This window comes from Balaenoptera musculus, chromosome 14, assembly GCF_009873245.2.
Source record: "Balaenoptera musculus isolate JJ_BM4_2016_0621 chromosome 14, mBalMus1.pri.v3, whole genome shotgun sequence".
NCBI classification, from domain to species: Eukaryota; Metazoa; Chordata; class Mammalia; order Artiodactyla; family Balaenopteridae; genus Balaenoptera; species Balaenoptera musculus.
Window position 1 is genome coordinate 27,379,434 of NC_045798.1, and position 24,499 is coordinate 27,403,932.

At 54.7% G+C, this 24,499-nt stretch overlaps 3 protein-coding genes across 5 annotated transcripts in view; 2 read left to right on the forward strand and 1 right to left on the reverse strand.

Annotated features, from left to right (window-relative positions):
- Nucleotides 1–14,543, reverse strand: part of DGCR2 (DiGeorge syndrome critical region gene 2) — a 72,164-nt gene extending 57,621 nt beyond the window's left edge. Inside the window, exon 1 of one of the 3 annotated variants that reach the window (XM_036874822.1) lies at nucleotides 14,268–14,543. In XM_036874822.1, the coding sequence (XP_036730717.1) occupies nucleotides 14,268–14,346 (79 nt within the window). In that variant the 5' untranslated portion in view covers nucleotides 14,347–14,543. The remainder of the gene's footprint in view (nucleotides 1–14,267) is intronic. The other 2 variants (XM_036874820.1, XM_036874821.1) reach the window with 2 other exon arrangements.
- A 1,137-nt stretch (nucleotides 14,544–15,680) lies between these two features.
- Nucleotides 15,681–18,241, forward strand: TSSK1B (testis specific serine kinase 1B). The gene has a single exon (XM_036823366.1). The coding sequence runs from the start codon at nucleotides 16,939–16,941 to the stop codon at nucleotides 18,043–18,045; it is 1,107 nt and encodes a 368-aa protein (XP_036679261.1). The 5' UTR covers nucleotides 15,681–16,938; the 3' UTR covers nucleotides 18,046–18,241.
- Nucleotides 18,242–22,438: 4,197 nt separating this feature from the next.
- TSSK2 (testis specific serine kinase 2) lies at nucleotides 22,439–23,527 on the forward strand. Its single transcript, XM_036823684.1, has one exon. It carries the CDS (start codon nucleotides 22,439–22,441, stop codon nucleotides 23,525–23,527), a length of 1,089 nt encoding a protein of 362 aa, XP_036679579.1.
- Nucleotides 23,528–24,499: the final 972 nt, after the last annotated feature.

The following is a 24,499-nucleotide window of genomic DNA, read 5'->3' on the forward strand; positions in this document are numbered from 1 at the left end:
TTCTGATGACAGCCATGGTATAGTATAGCCAGTACATCTCAAGAGAAAACAACAAGCTATAGCAAAATCAGATTCTTGAAAGTTCATTTTGCATGTGCCAAGCAGTGTATAAAGTGCCTCGAATACATTTTTACATTTAAATCCTTAAGACAAACCCATTAGCTCCTTCAAACAACAGAGCCTTGTGCCTCCTGGGGGCCAGGTACTGTGCTGGATGCAAGCAAGAACAGAAGGAGAAGTACAAGGTCTCTGCCCTCACAGAGCTCAAAGTCTAGTAAGGAGGCAGATCTTCCCAACCATGGAGTAGGTAAAGATTACCATAAAAGAAAAAACTGATAAATTGGACTTCTTCAAAATTCATAATTTCTTTGATCAAAAGCTCAGTAAAGATACCTAGTTCAATGGAACAGAACACAGAGCCCAGAAATAAACCCACACTAATGTGGCCAATTGATTTTTGACAAAGGTACAAAGACAATTCAATGGAAAAAGAATAATATCTCAGTAAGTGGTAGTGAAACAACTGGAAGTCCACATATCAAAAAATGAAGCTCAACTCACAGACATACAAAACAAAATTATGGTTACCAAAGGGGAAAGGGGTGGGGGGCAGGAGGGATAAATTAGGAGTTTGGGATTAACAGATACACACTACTATATATAAACTAGGTAAACAACAAGGACCTATATATAGCATAGGAAACTATATTCAGTATCTGTAATAACCTACAATGGAAAAGAATCTGAAAAAGAATATATATGTAATATAAATATATGTATAAACATATATGTAAATATAAACATATATACATATATATATCTGAATCACTTTGCAGTACACTTGAAACTAACACAACAGTGTAAGTCAACTATACTTCAAAAAATAAAAAATCCCAGTGCTCTACCACTCAAAAAAACAAAACAACAACAAAAACAAAAACCCAAAAAAAAACAAACCTCAACCCATACCTTACATCGGATACAAATATTAACCCAAAACAGATCAAGGACTTAAATATAAAACCTAACAGTATAAAACTTCTAGGAGAAAATATAAGAAAATCTTTGTGAACCTGCGTTAGACAGAGTGCTTACCTTCATCACCAAGAAGAAAAATTATTATAAACTGGACTTTACCAGAAGACAAGTGGTTGCCAGGTGGGACCTCAAGGCAGAGGAGGCACTGACCACAAGGTGCACAAGGGAACTACGGGGGGATAGAAGTGTGTTCCGCATCCTGAGTGTGGTGCTGGTTACATCTGTCAAAGCTCAAAGAATGATATACAGAAAGAGTGAATTTTAGTGTCCTAAACAAATAAACAGATGTTTTTAAAAGTACAGTTAAGCAAATGAATGGGTAAGTCACTGACAGAAAATATCTGCAATACATCTAAGAACTTTTGTATATCTGGAATACAAAAAGAACTTCTACAACTCAACAATAAATATAAATAACGAAAAGGCAAAAAACCTCATACAAGTGAGCAAAATATTTGAAGAAACACTTCTCCAAAGAAGATACATGAATGGTTAAAAAGGACATGAAAAAGGACTTCCCAGGTGGTCCAGGGGTTAAGACTCTGTGCTTCCACTGCAGGGAGCATGGGTCCAATTCTTGGCCGGGAAACTAAGATCCCGCATGCCATGTGGCATGGCCAAATTAAAAAAAAAAAAAAAAAGGACATGAAAAAGTTCTCAACATCATCACTCACAGGGAAATGCAATTAAAAAGAACCACCTGATGGGACTTCCCTGGTGGCACAGTGGTTAAGAATCCGCCTGCCAACTGTTGGTGGGAATGTAAATTGATACAGCCACTATGGAGAACAGTATGGAGGTTCCTTAAAAAACTAAAAACAGAACTACCATATGACCCAGCAATCCCACTACTGGGCATACCCTGAGAAAACCATAATTCAAAAAGAGTCATGCACCACAGTGTTCACTGCAGCACTATTTACAACAGCCAGGACATGGAAGCAACCTAGGTGTCCATCGACAGATGAATGGATAAAGAAAATGTGGCACATGTATACAATGGAATATTACTCAGACATAAGAAGAAACGAAATTGAGTTATTTGTAACGAGTTGGATGGACCTAGAGTCTGTCATACAGAGTGAAGTAAGTCAGAAAGAGAAAAACAAATACCGTATGCTAACACATATATGGAATCTAAAAAAAAAAAAAAAAAAAAAAAGGTACTGATGAACCTAGGGGCAGGACAGGAATAAAGACGCATACGTCAGGAATGGACTTGAGGACATGGGGAGGGGGAAGGGTAAGCTGGGATGAAGTAAGAGAGTAGCATTGACATATATACACTACCAAATGTAAAATAGGTAGCTAGTGGGAAGCAGCTACATAGCACAGGAAGATCAGCTTGGTGCTTTGTGTCCACCTAGAGGGGTGTGATAGGGAGTGTGGGAGGGAGATGCAAGAGGGAGGGGATATAGGGATATATGTATACATATAGCTGATTCACTGTTATACAGCAAAAACTAACACAACATTGCAAAGCAATTATACTCCAATAAAGATGTTAAAAGAAAGAAAGGGAGAGGGAGGGAGGGAGGGACAGAGGGAGAGGGAGAGAGAGAGGAAGAGAGGAAGAGAGGAAGGAAGAAAGGAAGGAAGAAAAGAAGGAAGGAAGGAAGAAAGAGAAAGAAAGAATCCACTTGCCAATGCAGGGGACACAGGTTCGAGCCCTGGTCCAGGAAGATCCCACATGCCACGGACCAACTAAGAGAAAGAAAGAAAGAATCCACCTGCCAGTGCAGGGGACACGGGTTCGAGCCGTGGTCCAGGAAGATCCCACATGCTGTGGAGCAACTAAGCCCATGCACCACAACTACTGAGCCTGCACTCTAGAGCCCGCGAGCCACAACTACTGAGCCCGCATGCTACAACTACTGAAGCCTGCGCGCCTAGAGCCCGTGCTCTGCAACAAGAGAAGCCACTGTGATGAGAGACTCGTGCACCGCAACAAGGAGTAGCCCCCACTCGATGCAACTAGAGAAAGCCCACATGTAGCAGGAAGACCCAATGCAGCCAAAAATAAATAAATAAAATAAATAAATTTATTTTAAAATATATAATAAAGAAGACACAAATACGGAGTTCCCTGGTGGTCCAATGGTTAAGACTCCATGCTTCCACTGCAGGGGGCATGGGTTCGATCCCTGGTTGGGGAAGTAAGATTCCACATGCCACGTGGTGTAGCCAAAAAAAAAAAAAGACAGAAATAAACAGAAAGACATCCAATATTCATGGAATGGAAGACTTAAGAGGTCAATACTGGGACTTCCCTGGTGGTGCAGTGGTTAAGACTCCGCCTGCCAATTCAGGGGACACAGGTTTGATCCCTGGTCCGGGAAGATCCCACATGCCGCAGAGCAACTAAGCCCGTGCACCACAACTACTGAGCCTGCACTCTAGAGCCCATGAGCCACAACTACTGAAGCCTGCATGCCTAGAGCCCATGCTCTGCAACAAGAGAAGCCACTGCAATGAGAAGCCCACACACCGCAACTAGAGAAAGCCCGCACGCACAGCAATGAAGACCCAACAGAGCCAAAAATAAATAAATTTCTAAAAAAAAAGAGGTCAATACTACCCAATCTACAGATTCAATGCAATCATTATCAAAATGCCAATGATTTTTTTTTTTTGCCAAAAGAGAAAAATTCATCCCAAAATTAATGTGAAAACTCAAAGGACCCTGAACAGCCAAAACAATCTTAAGAAATAAAAACAAAGCTAGAGGCCTCACACTTCCGGATTTCAAAACATAGTAAATTACAAAGCTACAGTAAACAAAACAGTGAGTGGCATAAACAATGACATATAGGCCAATGGAACAGAATAGAGAGCCCTGAAACAAATCCTCACATATATGGTAAGATGATCTTTGAGAGAGTAGCAAGGTTACACAACGTGGAAAGGATAGTCTCTTCAACAAATAGTGCTGAGAAAAGTGGACATCTACGTGCAAAAGAATGCAGCTGTACCCTTACCTTATACCATATACAAAAATTAACTCAAAATTATTAAGGACTTAAATATAAGACCTGAAACTATAAAACTCCTAGAAGAAAACATAGGAGAAAAGCTTCATGACATTGGATTTAGCAATGGTTTCTTGGATATGACACCAAAAGCACAGGCAACAAAGGCAAAAGTAGACAAAGGGGACTACATCAAATTTAAAGAAACAACAAACTAAAAATGCAACCTACAGAATAAGAGAAAACATTTGCAAATCATGCATCTGATTAGGGGTTAGTAACCAGAATATACAGAAAACTCCTAAAACTCAACAGCCTAAAAACAAACAACCCAATTCAAAGACAGGCAAAAGACTTGTTCCACTAATGTCCTTTTTCCATTCCAGGATCCAATCCAGGACACCACACTGAAGCTAGTATTACAAAGGAATTTCTTCTCTTTAAAAAAAATACTTATTTATTTATTTATTTTTGGCTGCATTGGGTCTTAGCTGCGGCACGCAGGATCTTTCGCTACCGTACGCGGGCTCTTCGTTTCGGTGCGCGGGCGGTGCGCGGGCTTCTCTCTAGCTGTGGCGCGCGGGCTTAGTTGCCCCACGGCATGTGGAATCTTAGTTCCCTGACCAGGGACTGAACCGGCATCCCCTGCATTGCAAGGAGGATTCTTAACCACTGGACCACCAGGGAAGTCCCACCAGGGAAGTCCCACAAAGTAATTTCTAATACACTCCATCAGAAGATTTTAAGGTAACAAAATAAAAAACATTAATAGCATTTATTAATGTTAAAATCTAAATAATTCAATCGTTATAAATTTTACTTGGCCTTTCTCTCCAGTGATGCTGACTGGTTGTCTACTCAACATACATAATTCTCTTCATACCACAGAAGCAAAACTGGAAAAAATATTTTAAGCAAATAGCAATATATACTAATGAGAGTTGATATGTTAAAACTGTAAATATCTACTCCTAAAATGATACTTTAATTTACCCAGGAAAATACTACAACCCACTGGAAAAAGAAATGTTTCCTTACCAATTAGCGTGATGAAATAGAAGCTTGGTATACTAATGAGATTATAGTAAATACTTTTCTCAGTATTATTTGTTTAATAAATGTGGTTTCAAATCAATACAGTTTTGAACCTAACTGTTTAACAGACACACATAAGAGAAGAGAATTAATCCAAATAGCTTTTGGACCCAGTACTTTGAGTACATACCATCAGTCTAAAGACAAAAAAAGAGTTGGAAAAAAAAAAAATTCCCGAACTCTAACTCAGTCAGTCTGCTGCTGGTAGTGGTTAACAGGTATAGCACTCCTGAAATGGTTCTCTGTGCACTGTGGGAATAAGGAAATAGTAAATCTACTGATGTTGTTGGAAGCCCCAGTTCTACTGTAGAAAAAGGGAGATACCAATATGAACCAGGGAAAGGAAGCAAGACCCTGGGATGCTGGGTTGGAACTAAAGATACAGTATGAGCTTATAAACAGAGACTCACACGGACACACCCATACGCCCACACTACAGAGACGGACACACGCCCCAGCTGGACCAAAAGGTCTAGCAGCAGCAAGGTCCTCTTGGCGATGAACACGCCTAGCACCAAAATCTTGGTTTCTTCAAGAATACCATCTCCCACTAAAAGGAACCAGTGCTCGGTGGAAAAATGCTGGGGGCAGGAAAGATACAAGGTGAGCCTGGTAATGAGGAATGTTCAACAGTGCTTGGGGCATGTCAGAAGGATACAGAAGCCAGCCTGAAGGGGTCCCACCGCCCAAAACAACTGCAATATAATCACCAAAATGAATGACAATAATGACTATCATGCACTGAATAAGAAGAAGAATGCATGAGTCCATACTGATGTTAAAGAGGAAGAACAAGCTTTTTTACAGTAGACTAGTAATAAATGAAAGAGGAGTAAGAGAAAACCATCATTTAGCAATCATCACAGCAGTAACTGATTCAGGCAAGAATCAACAATAGATGCTTAAAACCACTGGGCCAGGGCTTCCCTGGTGGTGCAGTGGTTAAGAATCAGCCTGCCAATGCAGGGGACATGGGTTCGAGCCCTGGTCTGGGAAGATCCCACATGCCGCGGAGCAACTAAGCCCATGAGCCACAACTACTGAGCCCATGAGCCTAGAGGCTGTGCTCTGCAACAGGAGAAGCCACCACAATGAGAAGCCCGCACACCACAATGAAGAGCAGCCCCGGCTCGCTGCAACTAGAGAAAGCCCGCACGCAGCAACGAAGACCCAATGCAGCCAAAAAAACCCACAAAAAAAACAAAAAAAAAACCCCACACCGGGCCAAGTGATCTGTCTCCCTAACGAGTACCTGCCGACCACAAAGGGGGAAAGAAAGCCACCTTTCCAGTCAAGAAATGCAGTCAAAGCCACCTCACCACATGGCCACAGTTAACAAGGCTATTCCTGGGACAAGCTGCCAGCTGTGCCCAGGATGCACGCCCTGAAGGGGACTCAATGTCTCGGGGGATCACTCCTGCCAAAGATGCGGCAATTGAATCTGACCACGAGGAAACAATCTGATAAACCCGTAAGGAGGAATATTCCAAAAAATGGCCGGCCTGTACTGTTTAAAAAGTCCACACCACGAAAGACAAAGAAAGCTAGGGAACTGTACCAGATTTCAGAAGATTAAATGCACATGACAATTAAATGCAGCAGATGATCCCGGGCTGGATCCTGGATTGGGGGAAAAAAATGTGTGGTGAATGGGACAACTGGCAAAGTGGGGATATGGCTCATGGTACTACCCCCGTGTTAGCAGTCCTAAACGTGCTTCCGGGAGAATGGTTTGTTCTTAGGAAATAGGGGAAATGAACTTAGAAATGAAGGGTCATGTCTGTGTGTGCAGATACATTTCATCTCTGGACGTGCGCACACGTGCACACACACACACAAAAAGCGTGCAGATGTGGGACGAGTCAGATGTCACAATCGGTAAATTTAAGTGAACTGTATACAGTTGGAGTTCCAAGTACTATTTTTGCAACTTTTCTAGAAGCATGAAATGTTTTCAAAGTTAAAAATGTTTTGGAAAAAGAATGAAGTAACCCTCTGCCTTCCTCTGAAGGAAGATACTTTGAAATCTTAATTCTTTTTGGAATTAAGGCTTCTTCATGCCAATAAAACATGCAGATCATTGGATCTTAGGATTTGGTTTCGCTTTTACCCGTAAGACACCTCACAAATGAGTAATTTTGTTCATGTCAAAGTTCCTCTAAATGGTCACTCTGAGTCTAAATTATCCTTGGTGAAATTATGTCATTTAGGTAAATAAGCACACGAATTAGAGTTACAGCATAAATACACGTAAAAACCAGGAGTCGACCTGGAGCTGCTGCAGATGGTTTTAGGCTGAGACAAGCCCACGAGATCAGATCCTCAGCACCTGCCACCATCTCCAACCATGCAGCTCTCTAAATTGCAGCTTCGGGTTGAGGAAAAGTTGTGATAAGAGGTCGCCTGGAAGAAGGCCCGGCGGGCAAAACAAGACTGAGGAAAGTTCTTATAAAGGCTTGTTTAAAAAAAAAAGAAAAAAGAATGAAGTAAAGCTGTATGGACTTACCCACAAAGACATCCAAAACACTGTCAAATGAAAACGTAAAAAAAAACTTGTAAAAAAAGTATAATTCCATTTACGTAAAATAATCTATGTATGAATTTTTATAAGTGTGAAAAAAACCCCGCCATCATATTTCCAGACTGTGCTGGGCTTTCCCACGGCTCACACACCGGTCTGGACACACATCCTTCGCACGGATGGGGTGGAGGAGAGAATCTGAAGAACGTCTCCCTTCCAGAAGTGGCCAACAGACCCCCAGACAGCTGCTGCAGAGCCCGCCGCATCCTTTCCAGGCCCTTCCAGGCCTCCCGTCCCATCTCATATGACCATGAAGCTCTGTGGGTAACTGACCGACCCTGACTTATAGTGACACGTGAAAAGGCCTCCACGTCAGTAGACCCGGTGGCAAGTGAGCAGGGGGTCCTGGAGCCTTACGTCTCCAGACCAACCCTCCGGGACGCCCTCAAGGTGGCTCCTGCCCCCTGTCCAGTGCCTCGGGGAACCCCAGGCAATCCTCCCCACAGCGACCAACTCCAAAGGAGGGTTCCCAGGGAGGAAGGCGGCTTCCCAGCAGGGCAGGAGCTCAGGGTGGACCCGGAGGCCCTTGTAGTACAGTATCCACACAGGGCTCTGCTCTCAGCCCCCGGCTGTCCGACAAGGAGCTGTCAACAGCTGAGGACAGAAAGACAGACGACAAGCTGATTGGACTGACAGCTGGCTGCCAGGGGCCCGGAAGCCAGCCTACAGCAAGGGACCGGAAGGGGCAGGGGCATGAAGGACAAGAGCCAGCCCTGGTGACTGGAGTGACAGCCACGCCAGGCAGAGAGGAGGGAGAGAAGGCAAGAGGCGAGCGTGTGTGGACCCCACACCCACCGGCTCTCGAGCGAGGTCAGTGTAGTGCGCCAGCCTGGGAAGGGCGGGCCACGTCCTTGGGCAGAGGGCACGGCCATCGGAGGGGCAGCCTGCCCCCCCAGCCCCTCGCAGCCCCCGCCTGGGCGGCTGGTGAGCTTCTTCAGTGAGGACCCACAGCGATGAGAAGCCTCACCTGCCCTCACCTCTCAGGGCAGCTCACGCCTGCAGGAACGATCCTCCCCCCAACAGCGTGAGGCCCAGGCCAGCTGGCTCTGTAGCATTCCCTCCCCCCACCCGCCCCGAGTCCCTGGTCCTCGCCACCCCCACCGGGGCAGCTGTGAGGCCCGCTGGCAAAGGGAGCCGTTGCTCTTTATGTCAAAATATAAACAGCCATTTGTGCATTTGTTCAATAACTGATTTCTGAGCGCCCACTCTGTGCCAGACCAGGCCCGGGAGACCCAGCACGCATGTGATAAAGAGCAAACTATGTCATAGTGAACAATCCTGGCCCTGTCCAAAGTGCTGTGACTGTCTGGGGGGCTCTGGGCAAGCCACCCCTCACCTCCGGCGGCAGCTGGACTCAGCGCTTACGAAGCGTCAGGCACTGGTCACAGCCACTGCACTCGCTGCCTCAGATTCGGGGGGGCTCTCCTGAGAAATATGTCCTCGTGTGCTGGCACGTCCATGCTCTCAGGGGGTCCTACACTCCCTGAATGCAATTCGTGGATAATGCTCACAGCTTCTATGGAGCATTTGCTTTACATCTGTACGCTTTTTAGAACGTGATACCAATCCACTTTCATTCTCATATCTCCACGAAGTACATACGCTCTGTTATTTCGTCCATGTCACAGATGAGAAAACTGAGGCAACGAGAAGGCAAAGAGTGGGCAGCAGAGCGGGGCCAGGCCCTGGACAGCACAGTACTAGGCTCCTTGCTCTCAAACCACCACCCTGGACTCGCCTGGATCCAGCAGAAGCTCCAGGGAAGCAACCCCAGACCTTGGCTTTCCTCTCTCCCAGATGGATGCCCAGAAGCCCCAGAACACTCTGGGACCCCAGGTCACCACGCTCCGACCACGGCCCACAGGCCATTCACCCTCCCCTGGACTTGCCCTGCAGAGGCCGACGGGGCCAAGCTTGGAGCGGCAGGACAAGATGTGACCTCTTTCACGAAACATCCCAGGTCAGGGCTTCCCTGGTGGCGCAGTGGTTGAGAATCTGCCTGCCAATGCAGGGGACACGGGTTCGAGCCCTGGTCTGGGAAGATCCCACATGCCGCGGAGCAACTAGGCCCGTGAGCCACAACTACCGAGCCTGCGCGTCTGGAGCCTGTGCCCCGCGACAAGAGAGGCCGCAGCAGTGAAAGGCCCACGCACCGCGATGAAGAGTGGCCCCCACTTGCCGCAACTAGAGAAAGCCCTCGCACAGAAACGAAGACCCAACACAGGCAAATAAGTAAATAAATAAATAAAAATCCTTTAAAAAAAAAAAAATCCCAGGTCAATAACCACACTGCAAACCCACCCATCACTCTGACTGGCAAACAAACTACCGGTTCAAAATTGGGCTCTCAGGATCACTGGCCTGCTCCGCAGCCTGGAAGGGGAAAGGGCCGCTCACTAACTCCTCAGCACCCAGACACCAAGCACAGGGACAAGGGAGCAGCCCAGCAGCAGCTGGAGGAAAAGACGTTTAGTGGGTCCCCTGCTGTCTCCCAGCTCCTAAACGCTGTCACTGACACACTGCACTCAGAGTCAACTACCAGGTGTCGCACCTGTGCCCAGTGCCAGGGAGGCAGAGGACAGCATGAGCTATGGGATCCCCACCGGTGCAGGGCAGCCCAGTCAGTGCTGCTGCTCATGGGTGGGGGAAAGCCAGGCCTGAGAGGGACCAGGGAGGGCTGCGGCGACAGCAATCTGGGCCAGAGAAGCCACAGAGGTTGCACACACATGAGCCAAAGTGCAGCAGCCACACACCCCTCACTCCTGAGACCAGAACCACCAACTGAAACTCTACCCCTGACTCAGGCTCTGGGGCCAAGCAAGCTTTGGCCGCAGTGCTGCCTTTCCCCTTCGCCACGGCGACACGGCGCCCGCACACAGCAGGCAGCAGGCAGGGAGGCATCACTGCTCATCTCTGCTCTCAGCACTGGCCAGAGTGATGGGGGGGAAGGGTCACGACATCTTCCACTTACTCTCAAATGGTTCAGAAAACAACTACGTGTGCACCTGCATATATACACACGTGCACACGTACACATATGCCCTCGGGGCGGGGAGAGTGGGGGTAAGACAGATGAGGCAAAATGCTAACAGGGAGGTCTGGGCAGAGGATGCGCAGGGTTCTTTGCACTAATTTCCTCCCTGCAACTCTTCTGTAAGTATGAAACCATTCCCCAGCAAAAGATTTATTAAAAAAAAAAAGAACAATTCATTAGCTAGTGAGATTGGAAAGTCTATTATGCTACTTTCCAAGTAAAAAGAATCCAAGTGTCAGGCCCAAAGCCCCATCTGTCAGCAGGACAAGCTCTGCAGTGCTGTGGGTTGCGGCTGAGCAGGGCCTCCAAACTCGGGAGGCGCCTGGCAAGCCCCGGGAAGACTCCACTTTCCAGCTCCGTCTGTGAGCTTTGGCCACGTCTGCTTGTGAAATATCCCCCCCTCTTCCTGTTCACTAACCCATGTGCCACTCCAGAGGCCGCAGGCGCTGGCCGGCTCACTGTGGATTTGTCAGTTCGGCACAGCCAGCAGGAGCGGTCCCGAGTGGTGTAGGGGACAGAACCCTGAACTAGGAGCCAGCCCCCCACACACACCCTGGTCTGTGCCCCAGCTCTGCTGCTCCTCAGCTGTGTGACCTCATGCACATCACTAGCCTCTCCCAGCCAGCTTCCCAGAAGCACAAGGAAGACAGCGTCCAGTCCTGCTCCCCTATCAGGCCAACCAGGTGAAAACAAGCTCTTCCATAACTGCAGCCTCAGCTCACTCAGTGAAGGCAAGTACATGGTGGGGTCATCCTGGATGGAGCTGTGGCCAAAACCACGGCAGGATTTCCTTTCATAATTGAAGCTAGAAAAACACGGTTTTAGAAAGAGCACTTGATGCTGCATTCCCTGAGACTGGGATGCAGATGGAGAAAGGTCACTGTGATGGTATCGCAGTCAGTGGCCCCCAAATGCCCCTCCATGTTTGTCACCCCTCGAAGAGGTCCCCACCCTTTTTTTCTCACCACAGCCCCAGAGGATACAACACACACCATTGTCATTCATGATGCCTGATCACAGCAGGGACCTGAGAGGAGGGCTGGTTCTACCCCTCAGATCAGAGTATTCAGATGGAATTCAGGTGGATCAGGGGAACAGAGGTGGCCTGGGGGTCCACAGCTGGGGTTAAGGACAGACAAGGCAGGACACAGACAGCTGGAAGGGAGAGAGCCAAGGGTGCATGATGGCAGACAGACCAGACTTCTAGGACTGAAACCTCATCCCAGCCACCTGGTGTCATGAGTTGTTTCATTTCCCCCATCTGTAAAATGGAGGTAGCAACAGTATCTAACCCACAGGGACCACCTGAGAGCCCCTGGCATATAATGTGTCCTCAAATCAACCAAGATCAAACATGCATTTAAAAGACATTGTGGGGACTTCCCTGGTGGCACAGTGGTTAAGAATCCGCCTGCCAATGCAGGGGACACGGGTTCGAGCCCTGGTCTAGGAAGGTCCCACAGGCCGTGGAGCAACTAAGCCCATGCGCCATAACTACTGAGCCTGCACTCTAGAGCCCACGAGCCACAACTACTGAGCCCGAGTGCCACAACTACTGAAGCCCACGTGCCTAGAGCCTGTGCTCCACAACAAAAGAAGCCACCACAATGAGAAGCCCGTGAACCGCAAGGAAGACTAGCCCCCGCTTGCCGCAACTAAAGAAAGCCGGCGCACAGCAACAAAGACCCAACACAGCCAAATAAATAAATAATAAAAAATAATAAAATAAAAAAAAATAAAAGACACTGTGGCGGAGGGTCAAGTTCAGCACTTTCCTGTTGCCCCACTCTGTGAAAGGCCTCACACCCTAGCCTGCATCAGGGGAGCCAAAGTGCTCCACCTGGCAGAAAGCCTCCTGGGAAGCAGGTCTGCCTGGTTCCCTCCTCACACCCCAGTGTGGGTCTAAGCCAGGACTCTGAGAAAAAGCATGCAGACTAAGACCAGAAAAGCCCCCCTCCCAGGCGCCAGCCAGCAGACCCCTGCCTGGAAGGACACAGCACATACAGGTACCCAAGGAGAACATCTGACCCAGAGTGAGACCCACCTTGCTGCCCAACCAAAAGCAGGGAGCCAGTTGGAGCCCCCCAGGTTTTGCAGGGCAACTCAAGACACCACCAGGGGCTGCTGCAAAGTTCTGATGTGAGGAGTCATGGAATGAATAGGATAACTTTGCTCCCTCAACCAGAGCCACCCCCCTGCCCCAACTCAGACCTGAGTGTGAGGCCTCCTGAAGCACCCCCCTGCTTTGCAGGGGCACAGGGTTGGCCACCTCTGCCGCTACCTCATCTCTGCTTCCACACCTGAAGAGCACTCCTACAGGGAGGGTATATTCTCTTCATTTGAGCATCCCTAGTGATGGGCAGGTGGGGAGCCACGCCAAGACACTCTGAATTGCTGCTGGCCACTGGCAGGATATGTGGACAGAAGGCACCCCGAGAAAGCATGTGCTGGACCCGGAATCAGAGGCACCCCGAGAAAGATATGTATGACGTGTGGCTTCACCCCTCAGAGTCCACTGACATAATGCGCAAAATCGGGACCCATAAGTCAGACGGGATGACTCTCACTTCTCCACAGGTATAAACATGTTTTCTAAAGAACGTAATCACAAGAGCCCACAAATCCATTGGCTCTGGTCCCCAGGAGCCCATACAGCACCCTCCTCCACAAGTGCTGGCTTCCGTTCCTACCAAGGCCACCCCACAACCAGTCACCCCACCGTCCAGAGAAGCATCGCTGGACACTCCAGCTGAGTGTGGGCCAGGGTCCTGGCTACCAAGTGGACACTGAGGAGGAGGCAGAGCACTCCGTACAGACGGCAGAGGCAGCGAGAGGTGCAGCGTGCCCAGGCAGGAGCCTGACTGGGGAGCCTGCACACCGCTGTGCTCTCCTGCCTGCTGTACACACCCAGGTCTTACAACACCCACACAAGGAGCCCTGGCCACTTCTGCCTTCATGGGCCCCTTCCTCCATTTAAAAAAAAAATCAAGAACCACACTTTTCAACTGCGCCGGTATAAAAACTAATGTGCATGTTACAGTATTTCCTTCAACTTGAAAGTTTAGGGCTTTTTCCTGCTGACTGTAAAAGAAAACATTTTTACAGTCCACCAAAAGCACCTTGGGCCTCCGGCCTCCTGTGCCTGACGGATAAATCGGCCCTGCATTTGGGGTCTTCATTTCTCGCTGGAGGAGGAGGTACATCAGGAACAGAGATAAGGATCGTCCGGACCTTCTGCTGCCGCGATACCGATTCCTCACCACAGGCTTCCTTCAGAAAACGCAAGCCCCCGGGGGCTCCAAAAGCATCTGAGGGTCACAGACCAGGAGCACCCCCGGTGCCCGGCTCGGCGGCTCCCGGGCCGAGCAACCGTGACCAGCCAGGGGCTTCCAGGTGCCCCGAGCCGCCCCCTCGGCCCCCGGCCTGACCCCCATCGCTCCCGCTCCGTCGACCGCCGAGCGCCAAGTGAGGGCCCGGCGAGGTGGGGGTCCCGGCGACCCCGCCCCCCCGCCCCGCCCGCGCCCCCGCCCCCGCCCCCACCGCTGCGCACCTGGCCGCAGCGGCTCGGTGACCGTGAGCACCAGCAGGAAGAGCAGCAGGAAGGCACCGCTGTCTGCCTTGGGCACCATTTATCCTCCGTTCATCGTCCCCGGGGCGGCCGCGCGACCCCGCGGGGAGGCCGGGCCAGGCCGGGCCGAGAGTCGGGCCGGGCCGGGGCCAGGCCAGGCTAGGACGCTGCGGGATGAAGCTCCAGGGGCCGCAGGCAGGCGCGCGCTCCGACTCTGGCCCTGCGCAAGATGGCGGCCGTCTTGCTCGGTCCGCACCGCCCCGCCCCCGCCCGCGCCGCCCGCGCCGGCCAATGAGCCCCGGGCGGGGGCGGGACCTGCGTGTTCCCCATGCGCAGTGGCCTAAAGGGGAGTGGCCCAAGGGCGGGGCGGTGGCTGAGGGGTGGGCCCTTCGGGGGCGGAACTACGAGGAGTCAAAGGTGCCATTGGCTGAGCAGAGAGGAGAGGCTCGGGGGCGGAGCCTCAGCGGCGGAGCTTCCGAAGGGCCCCGCAGAGCCCGGGCGGCGGAGCCGAGATGACAGACACGGAGGGGCGGGGCGTGGAGGGGACAGGGCGGTACGGGGGCGGGGCCTGAAGGGAGGGGCGGGGGCAGGGGAGCCGGTGGGCGGGGTGGGTATGGGCACCGGGTGAAGAGGGCCCTGGGACACCTAGCGTCTTCACACCTCGCGCACCTGCAGCCCCAGGTCCGGTCAGTGGGCCAAGAGTGCGCCCCAAAGTCGTCTTTTAAAGGCTGAACCGCTGCGGAGAGGGATGAGGAAAACTGGAGGGACCCGGCCTAACCCTGAGGAGGTTCCGGAGGTGGTTCCACCTCGTGAGGAACACTCAGGTGTGGCTTCACCGGCACATACAACTGAAACGTTTCAAACGGATGAGGGAGTAGCCTCAAGGAGTGTTACACAAGGAGAGCTGACAGGGAAGCCCAGATCCTAGAGACGGAGCAAAGCCCCCTCTGGAGGAAGGGCCCTGCCCGCACAGCGGGGACAGGAGAACGCAGCACAGCTGCCGCCACAGCAGGCCCGTCTGCACGGAGGGAAGCCACCGGGGACAGCGCTCCGAGCGCTGGCCGCGCACCTGTCACCGTGGGAGGGTACACAGTAGGTGGGGTGTCCCCAACGAGAGAGGAGCAAGCCCTCCAAAGGAAGGACCACCAGCCATGCACACAAGGGCTTGCCCAGGGTGTCAGGGTGGGGAAGAGGGTGGGTAAGAGGGTGGGGAAAAGGGTGGGGATGGGAGCAGAGAAAAGGGGGAGGGCCAAGGTTGGTGGGCACCCAGCCCAGCCCTGCCCACCTCCAGCCCACCAAATCACTCTCTAGGAGCAGTCACCCCAAGCCCCTTCAGGGCATGGTCCTCCCGAGCATCCCAGGATTCCAGCCTGGGACATTCAGGATCATCTGAGAGAGGCACCCACTCCCTCTGGACAGATATGGCCAAAGTCAACCCCAAGGCTAGGCCAGACCTGCCCGCTCCTGTCCCCTCAGGGCGTGGCACACAACAGGGGCCCACAGCAGAGGGGCCCCACTGCTGGTGGAAATGGCGATCCCTGTCCAACGCTGCCCTGTTAGCACATCCTCAGGGAGCATTCCCGGGAGAAGCTGCTGCACTGAGAGGAGTCCAGGCCCACCTTCTGCCCCCCAGCCCCAGATCTGCCCTGGGAGCCCAGCCAGGGCTATGGATGGTCAGACCCCCAGGAGGGAACTCACAGCCAAGAGCAGAAACCCCGGCCAGTTGTATCCCACAGAGCCGGCCAGTAAAGGTTCGGATGAGGAGAGCAGCACAGGAAAGTGAAAAGTCCAGCAGACCACGCAGCAAGCGGGCAGAGCCCCAGCTTCCTAAACTGCATTGACCACTGGCCAGGATCCTTGCCCCTCCTGACCCACCTCCCCCTTCTCGGCCTTGCTGTGCAGCCAGCAGGCTGCCTGCGTGGACATTATCAAGGGCTTTCAGGGCTGCAGGGAGGGAGAAGAGGTCAGGGATGTTTCCACCACCCCCACCCCGTGGGGTCCTGTGGCCTCCACCTGAGATCACTGCTTCTGTCAAAGCGGCCCTCCCTGCACTCCTCTTCCCAGGTCCCAGCGACCACCCTTCTTCCAGCGGTTCATTACTACTCAGGGTTCTCTACACTCTGCTCCATGTTGGTAAATCATCCCCTAATGAAACTCTCCTCAGACAGTCCTAACTTAAGTGTGTCTCCTGTTTCCTGATGAGACCCAGAGTGATGGGACTGCCTGCCCTGGATTTCCAGGGATGCCCCGGGTTGCAGAAATCAACCCGCCACTCCACCAGCAGGCCTGGCTCTGGTTTGGAGGCTTGGGCTGACTGATGCACTCCCCACAGCCCCCTCCTACCTCGGGTCCCAGCCGAGCATGAGGCCATGCTCCGCTGGCCTTCTGTCTGCTGCAGCCCACTGGCCGGCCTTCCAGGGTTCCGAGTCTTAGTGGCTCAGGCCAGAGCCTCATTCCCCAGGGCAGTCCTCCTTTATGACTTCACCCACTGAAGTCACCAGGGAGACAATGCCGAATGTTCCACCCCAGAGTCTTGGCCTCTAGGAGGCAGGCCAGAGGACTCTCTGTCCACAGTGTAAATGAGGACGCCGCTGGCCCATGTCCCGCAGGGATGTAGAGGGCAGCCTCAGGGGCACTGGGCGCTCCCGGCACCATGGATGATGCTGCCGTCCTCAAGCGACGAGGCTACATCATGGGAATCAATTTGGGAGAGGGCTCGTATGCGAAAGTCAAATCCGCTTACTCTGAGCGCCTGAAGTTCAACGTGGCGGTCAAGATCATCGACCGCAAGAAAGCCCCCACAGACTTCCTGGAGAAATTCCTTCCCCGGGAAATTGAGATTCTGGCCATGCTAAACCACCACTCCATCATCAAGACCTACGAGATCTTTGAGACCTCTGACGGCAAGGTCTACATCGTCATGGAGCTCGGGGTCCAGGGCGACCTCCTTGAGTTCATCAAGACCCGGGGGGCCCTGCAGGAAGACGATGCGCGCAAGAAGTTCCACCAGCTGTCCTCAGCCATCAAGTACTGCCACGACCTAGATGTTGTCCACCGAGACCTCAAGTGTGAGAACCTTCTCCTCGACAAAGACTTCAACATCAAGCTGTCCGACTTCGGCTTCTCCAAGCGCTGCCTGCGGGATGACAGCGGCCGACTGACACTGAGCAAGACCTTCTGTGGGTCGGCGGCGTACGCGGCCCCCGAGGTGCTTCAGGGCATCCCCTACCAGCCCAAGGTGTATGACATCTGGAGCCTAGGCGTGATTCTCTACATCATGGTCTGCGGCTCCATGCCGTATGACGACTCCAACATCAAGAAGATGCTGCGCATCCAGAAGGAGCATCGCGTCAACTTCCCGCGCTCTAAGCACCTGACGGGCGAGTGCAAGGACCTCATCTACCGCATGCTGCAGCCGGACGTCAACCGGCGGCTGCACATCGACGAGATCCTCAGCCACTGCTGGGTGCAGCCCAAGGCCTGGGGCCTGTCCTCTGCAGCCATCAACAAGGAGGGGGAGAGCTCTCGGGCCACCGAGCCCCCGTGGACTCCTGAGCCCAGCTCCGACAAGAAGTCTGCCACCAAGCTGGAGCCCCGGGAAGAGGCCCGGCCCAAGACCTGGGCAGAGACAAGACCCGAGGAGGAGGCGCTGGCGGTGCAGGTGTCAAGGCAGTCAGAGGCCATGGGCCTCACCAGCGAGCAACCCAGCAAGGAGATCAAGGAAGGGGCCACCCCGCAGCCTTCAGAGACACACACCTAGTCAGCTCTCGCGGCCCAGGGGGCCGGCAGAAAATGAGGCAGTGTTCATGGCCTCAAGCCTGAGCTCCAAAGAAGCCAAGGGACAAGCCGAGAGGGAAGACAGTCCCAGATGAGCCACTATTTTCGTCAGTTTCTTCCCCCTCCCTTTGACCTTGGTAACTCATGTGGCTAAAGAAGCAATAAATCACTATATTACTGCAGACCCTGAGGTCAGTGTCTTTGCCCTGCGGGCTTTGGTCGCCCAGGGAGAGGATCCTGCACTCCCCCTGCCCCCACTCTCAGACCGCGCTGCACTTCACCTCCCACTTTGGAAAACACAGCCCTGTGTGCCCAGCCCTGACCGTGACCTCAGGCCCTGGACCGGAGCAGAGCTGAGTAAGGAAGACATTGCTTCAAGAGGGAGGCCCATGAGTGCGATGCCGGGCTGGAGAGGGGCGCGAAGAGCAGGTGGCTGCAGGCAGAGGAGGGCTGGGAGGCGGGGGCCTTCCCCCCCGAGGTCTGGGTCCTCAACAGCCCCACAAGGCTGCCAGTGGGGAGAACCTGTAGAGGCAGGCGGACCAGCCTCCCTCGAGCCCCTCCCCGTGGGCAGCTCTTTCTGCTCTGGCTCCAGGGTCCCCCACGTCCTGCCAGCACCCAGTTCCCAACAGTGCCCTGAGTCATGCCGCCTCGTGGGCATCCCCCGGCAGCAGGGGCCCTGCTACATGGCCAGCCCCTCTCCAGCCTGCATGTCCCGCAGTCACTGTGTGGTCTGAACACATTTTGTTCCCCTCTGGTCCCAGTTTCTCCCAGGGGTGATGTTCCTGCCAAAGCAGATAAGCAGACACTGGCGAGCAGGAGGGCACAGGCGTCCTCACACGCATGCCCAGCCTGTGGCCATGGTGTCTGCAGAGGGAGCAGGCCCGCGTGTGCATCGCCGGCTGCTGGGCACTGCGGGGCCCGCCATTCCGGTTCTCACGCTGTCCTTACCCCGGCTATGCCGCGGCAGCTGCTTTCTCCTCCTGATCTGCACATGCGCCTGACAACCTCGCATGGACCTGCGGGTTTAACACACCAAAAGAACAAGGCTCGCCTCTCCTCCCGCCCCTGCTGGTGTCTTGGGAGACGTGAGGTCCAGTGAGTGCCCCAGACATGGCCTCTGCCTGGCTCCTCCGTCTCCCCACAGCCACCTCCACACATCCTGTGTCCCCAGAGCTGGGCATCCCCATGTGTCAAGGCTCAGCCACCACCTAGGCCCCTGTCCTTGTTCCCCATCGCCGCCCACGGTGGCCAGAGCCCTCCTTCTGCACCCAGTCTGGCTCCCACTGCCTGCGGGAAGGATCCCCACACCTAACCCTTGAGGTCTTCCCAGGTCTGGCCTCCCAGCCCCCTGCCATGTGCCATAGCCCTGCTTGTGGACGCATCCCTGCAGCCCTGCCCAGCTCTCCAGGTTTGGCCAAGGGGCCACGGCCTCCACACACAAAGCCTTCTGGGGGCCTCTGCCAGGGCAGGCCTGCGAGTGAGTGCCCAGGGTCCAGGACAGAACCGCTGCAGAGTAGTCCTGGAGGACCCGGGAACCCAGAGTCACACAGCTTGCCTAGCGGTAGAGTGGAATTCCAGAGCGCATGGGGCCAGCGGGGGTGGGGACGTCCCAGGAGGCTTGTGAACCTCCTCCGTCATCAGTGCGGTCATTGGGGCAGAGGGCAGCGCAATGCAAGGGGGCCTGGGAGCGACTCATGGCAGCCCAGCCCGGAGGCATGCCTGGGCAGGAGGGACCTCAGGAAGGTGCACCTACTGTGTGCATTACAGGTGGGGAGATGGCTCAGAGAGGGTGGGGCGACTGCCGGAAATCACACAGTGAGGAGCAGAGGCCCAGGTGCGTGAGACTCCCTCCTCCCCAGGTGGCCTTAGATGCCGGGCTACTCCTGTGAGCTGTTCCACTAAACACTGGGCTCAGACCCTTTCAGGCCCTTGATCCTGAAGCTTTAGGATCAAGACCCTCAATGTGGCCTCCGTGCTCCCTCCCGCCCCCACATGCTCTCACCACGCTGACCTTTCAGACCATCACACGCACTGCAGTCCCCGTCCTCCTCCGTGTGGCCTGACCTCAGACCTCAGCATTCCAGCCTCCCTGAGTCCAGCCCCAGCTCTCTGACCTCACAGCTCCATGTCCCTGTGTCACGGCCCAGCCGCAGGGCATTCATACTGTGGGTGACACTGAACCTCCCTGGCCTCCGGGCTCCAAAAAGGCAAGGTTCTGTTCATGTCACCCAGGGCCTGAGGCCGACCCTCGAATGCCATGGAGTGGAGAAATGGAGGCCAAAGCTCCACGGGGGGCGTCCCAGGGTCTGCAGGTCTGGGACCCACAGGCCCGTAGCCGGGAGCACCCTGAGCCCCTATCCAGTCTAACATCCCCCCAACCCAGCGCACCAGCAGCCCCTGCCCCTGCGTGCACATCCTGGGCAGAGCCGCCTGCTCCACACCCGGCAGGTCCGCTGGCCTGATGCTGGCACATGCCTCCTCCATCCATGTCCCCCAAGAACCAGAGGCCACACTGTCCTGGGCAAGGGCGGGTGTGGAGAAGCGGAACCCACAACAAAGGGGAAAGCAGGCGGTGGGGTCGGCCAAGAGGGCAGACGTGCAGGGTGCCCCCAACAGAGACCTGGGGGCGAGGGAGACAGGTGGGGAGGGTGCCTGGCTTCCGGGGCCTGACCTGGGGGCCTCGCAGCTGGCCCCTCTATGACACAAAGGAGTGAAGTTCTCGTCATTTCTACCAAAGCCCCCAGGAGAAAGGCAGGCATCAGGCCAGTCACTCCTGCTGGCATCTGGACCCGGCTGCCCTGCCCTGAGATCTTCCACACAGACCTCCTGCCAGGGAGCTCTCCGCGCTCCAGGTGTGTACACACGCTGTGCTCCGGCCAGGACAACACACCTCCCGGCACCTGGGGGAGCCCTGCTGATCCCCTGCATGCAGGTTCCACAGTCACTCCCACCCACCCACCCACCCACAAACAGGACTTCCTCTCCCCCAACCCCTGGAGAACTGAGCACACACACGGCACGCCTCCTGTCCTGGCAACGCACTACAGAGGACAGACAAGTGGACAGCAGGGCTTGCGAAGCACCCGAGGAGACGCTACAGGAGGCCACGTTTCCCAAAGCAAGAACAAAAGGGTTTCCACGTTGTTTCCAGGGGCAAAGACAGTCTGAGATGCAAAGATGATGTGCCCTCCCAGGGTTCCAACAGCTCACAAAGGTCCCAGCGACATAATTCAGGATCCCCCCTCACCCAGGTGCTTGCTCTTCACTGTCAGTGCTAGGGGTGCTGCCGTCCCCCAAGACCCCCGGGACCACAGCACCAAGGCTCCACCTGAGGCCCCGCCCACTCACTGGCCAACGCACCAGAACCCAGTCTCCCTCTGTTGCCGGTCCCCCTCCCCACGGGCCTGCCCCGTCCAGCCTCCCTGTGCCTGGTCATAGGCGCTAGCCTCCGCTCACCCCAAAGCCCCTTCCCTATGTGCTCTTCCAGGACCCGTCTGAAAACGGGACTTGGGTTCTGGCTGCTCCTGCCCTGGGACCTGCAGCAGCTGTCCCCTGACCCTCTCCTCCACCTCCTCCTAACTCTGGGACTCAGCCATTCTCAGAATGTCCTTCCCTCCCCAACGCCCTTCCCTGCCTGGACCTATCACCCCCCCACGGAACGTTCATCTGCCAGCCCACTGGGGACCGGGCTGCCGGGCTGGGCACTCACAGCCTCTGAGCTGCCCCCTGCCCCAAGCACGCCCTGCTCGCCGCCACAGCACTGATCCACCCCCACCCCACCCCTGCTCCCCGGACAGCTGGTCTTGTCTCCCAGGCTTGGAACCACCGCCAGCCCGGCCGGACCAGGGCAGTCCCTCCCCGGCACGGCGGGTTCCAAAGACACAGCCCCAGAGGGGGTGCTCATCACACCTCAAAGAAGCGGCAGGAAATTGGCCCTCGTGGGACAGAGGCCATTGCAGAGTCAGTCCCCACATCCAGGAGAGGGAAACGGGTGTGGGGCCCGCACGCTGGCTGGACCTGGGCGGTCCCCTGGGCCTGACTTGAGACAGTGCAGCACAGCGAGGAGGAAGAGCAGTGCGGGTCACCACAGTCCTGGGCGCCAGCTTCCTTCCAGCAGGCAGGGAGCAGCACTCCTGCCAGGCCAGCCTGATTTCCGGGGCTCCAGGGCCTGTCCCCCGCCCAGTCCCCACTCCAGGCAGCCTGGCTTTATGACTTCACAGGCTGAAGTCACGGGGGGACAATGCTGGGTGTTCCACACCTCCAAGTGCAGGCCCAGACTGGCCAGACGGCTCCCCACAGTGCAAACGAGGACAATGCCCGCTGGCCCAGGTGGGGAGGGGATGTAGAGGGCAGCGGCACCAGCCGCTCCTGGCACCATGGATGATGCCGCAGTCCTAAGGAAGAAGGGTTACATCGTGGGCATCAACCTGGGCAAGGGCTCATATGCAAAAGTCAAATCTGCCTACTCCGAGCGCCTCAAGTTCAACGTGGCCGTCAAGATCATCGACCGCAAGAAGACGCCCACGGACTTTGTGGAGAGATTCCTTCCCCGGGAGATGGACATCCTGGCGACCGTCAACCACCGCTCTATCATCAAGACCTACGAGATCTTTGAGACCTCCGACGGCCGTATCTACATCATCATGGAGCTCGGAGTTCAGGGCGACCTACTCGAGTTCATCAAGTGCCGGGGGGCCCTGCACGAGGACATGGCACGCAAGATGTTCTGGCAGCTGTCCTCCGCCGTCAAGTACTGCCACAACCTGGACGTCGTCCACCGAGACCTCAAGTGTGAGAACCTTCTCCTTGACAAGGACTTCAACATCAAGCTGTCCGACTTCGGCTTCTCCAAGCGCTGCCTGCGGGACAGCAGTGGGCGCATCATCCTCAGCAAGACCTTCTGTGGGTCGGCGGCATACGCGGCCCCTGAGGTGTTGCAGGGCATCCCCTACCAGCCCAAGGTGTATGACATCTGGAGTCTGGGTGTGATCCTCTACATCATGGTCTGTGGCTCCATGCCCTATGACGACTCGGACATCAAGAAGATGTTGCGCATCCAGAAGGAGCACCGCGTGGACTTCCCACGCTCCAAGAACCTGACAGGCGAGTGCAAGGACCTTATCTACCGCATCCTGCAGCCGGACGTCAACCGGCGGCTGCACATCGACGAGATCCTCAGCCACTCATGGCTGCAGCCCCCCAAGCCCAAAGCCGTGTCTTTGGCCTCCTTCAAGAGGGAGGGTGAAGGCAAGTACCGGGCTGAGTGCAAACTGGACACCCAGCTGGGCTCGTGGCCCGAGCACCAGCCTGAGCACCAGCCCGACCACAAGCTGGGGGCCAAGAACCAGCACCGGCTGCTGGTGGTGCCCGAGAACGTGGACAGGATGGAGGACCGGCTGGCCGAGACCTCCAGGGCGAAGGACCATCACGTCTCCGGAGCCGAGGTGGGGAAGGCGAGCACCTAGCGGTGCGGAGGGCCCGGGGGGCATGGCGCGATGAGCACCCCGAAAGCTAAGTAGGAGGTAGAATCTGAAGAAGGCACAGGTCCAAGAACAAGTAAAATCCGTCAATTAAACCGTTATTTTGATTACGTTCTATTAGCTTTCTTCCACTTAGTAGCAAAGACGTTAAATCCTGACCACCAAATAAACCAGAGTGTATACAGCAGAGAGGCCCGCGAGGAGTCGTTTTCTCTAGGGCTCAGCACTCCCCTCCCTGCGGCGCAGGGGATCTGGAGTGGGGGCCAGGCCTCATGGGCAAGGACTCTGCGGCCGCCCGCCCGCCAAGCCCCCACATGCCTCCCCACCCTGCCCAGACCCCCACCTCAGGCAGCCCTTCCTCAACACCCCCCTCTCCCTTCGTTCCCGCAGTTGGGATGGGAGACCCCGAAGCCGAGACCTTCCAGTGGCATTCCCCCTGGCCCTATCCCCGCCAAGCAGCCCTCATGCTTTATCAGCCATCACCCCCATCCCCGCCAGGTGGTCAGCACCTGGTCTTTGGTGGCCTTGCCTGGACAGCGCCCCGCATCTCGCTCACACCCACCCAGACCTCCACCCCCTACTTGCTGGGGGCTCCCTCAGGGCCAAACCCACCCTTCTCTATGGAGAATAAAGCACCCAAAGCGGCCCTTTCCTCACCCTGGACGGTCCCAGCCCCGCCCCCTTGGTGGGGCACAGGGCACAGCCAGGACTTGGCTCCCAGGAACTTGCAGGACTTCTCTGAGGAGGAGTGCGGGCCAGCTGGTGCCCAGGCAGCCTCCAGGGAGCATGAGGATGGCCCACTGCAGGGTGCACGTGCTCAAAGCACGAGGGGCTCCCATCTGAGCAGACCCCAGGCTGCCTCTCTGAGCACAACCCGACCCCACCTGAGGCCTAAAGAGCCTGTCTGGGAGCCAGCCCACCTCCCTGTGAGGAGCTGGCCCCAAGACTTCCAGGGTC

Excerpts from the sequence above, each read along its gene's own strand:
- TSSK1B (XM_036823366.1), top strand. The coding sequence starts at position 16,939 with ATGGATGATGCTGCCGTCCTCAAGCGACGAGGCTACATCATGGGAATC.
- TSSK2 (XM_036823684.1), top strand. The coding sequence starts at position 22,439 with ATGGATGATGCCGCAGTCCTAAGGAAGAAGGGTTACATCGTGGGCATC.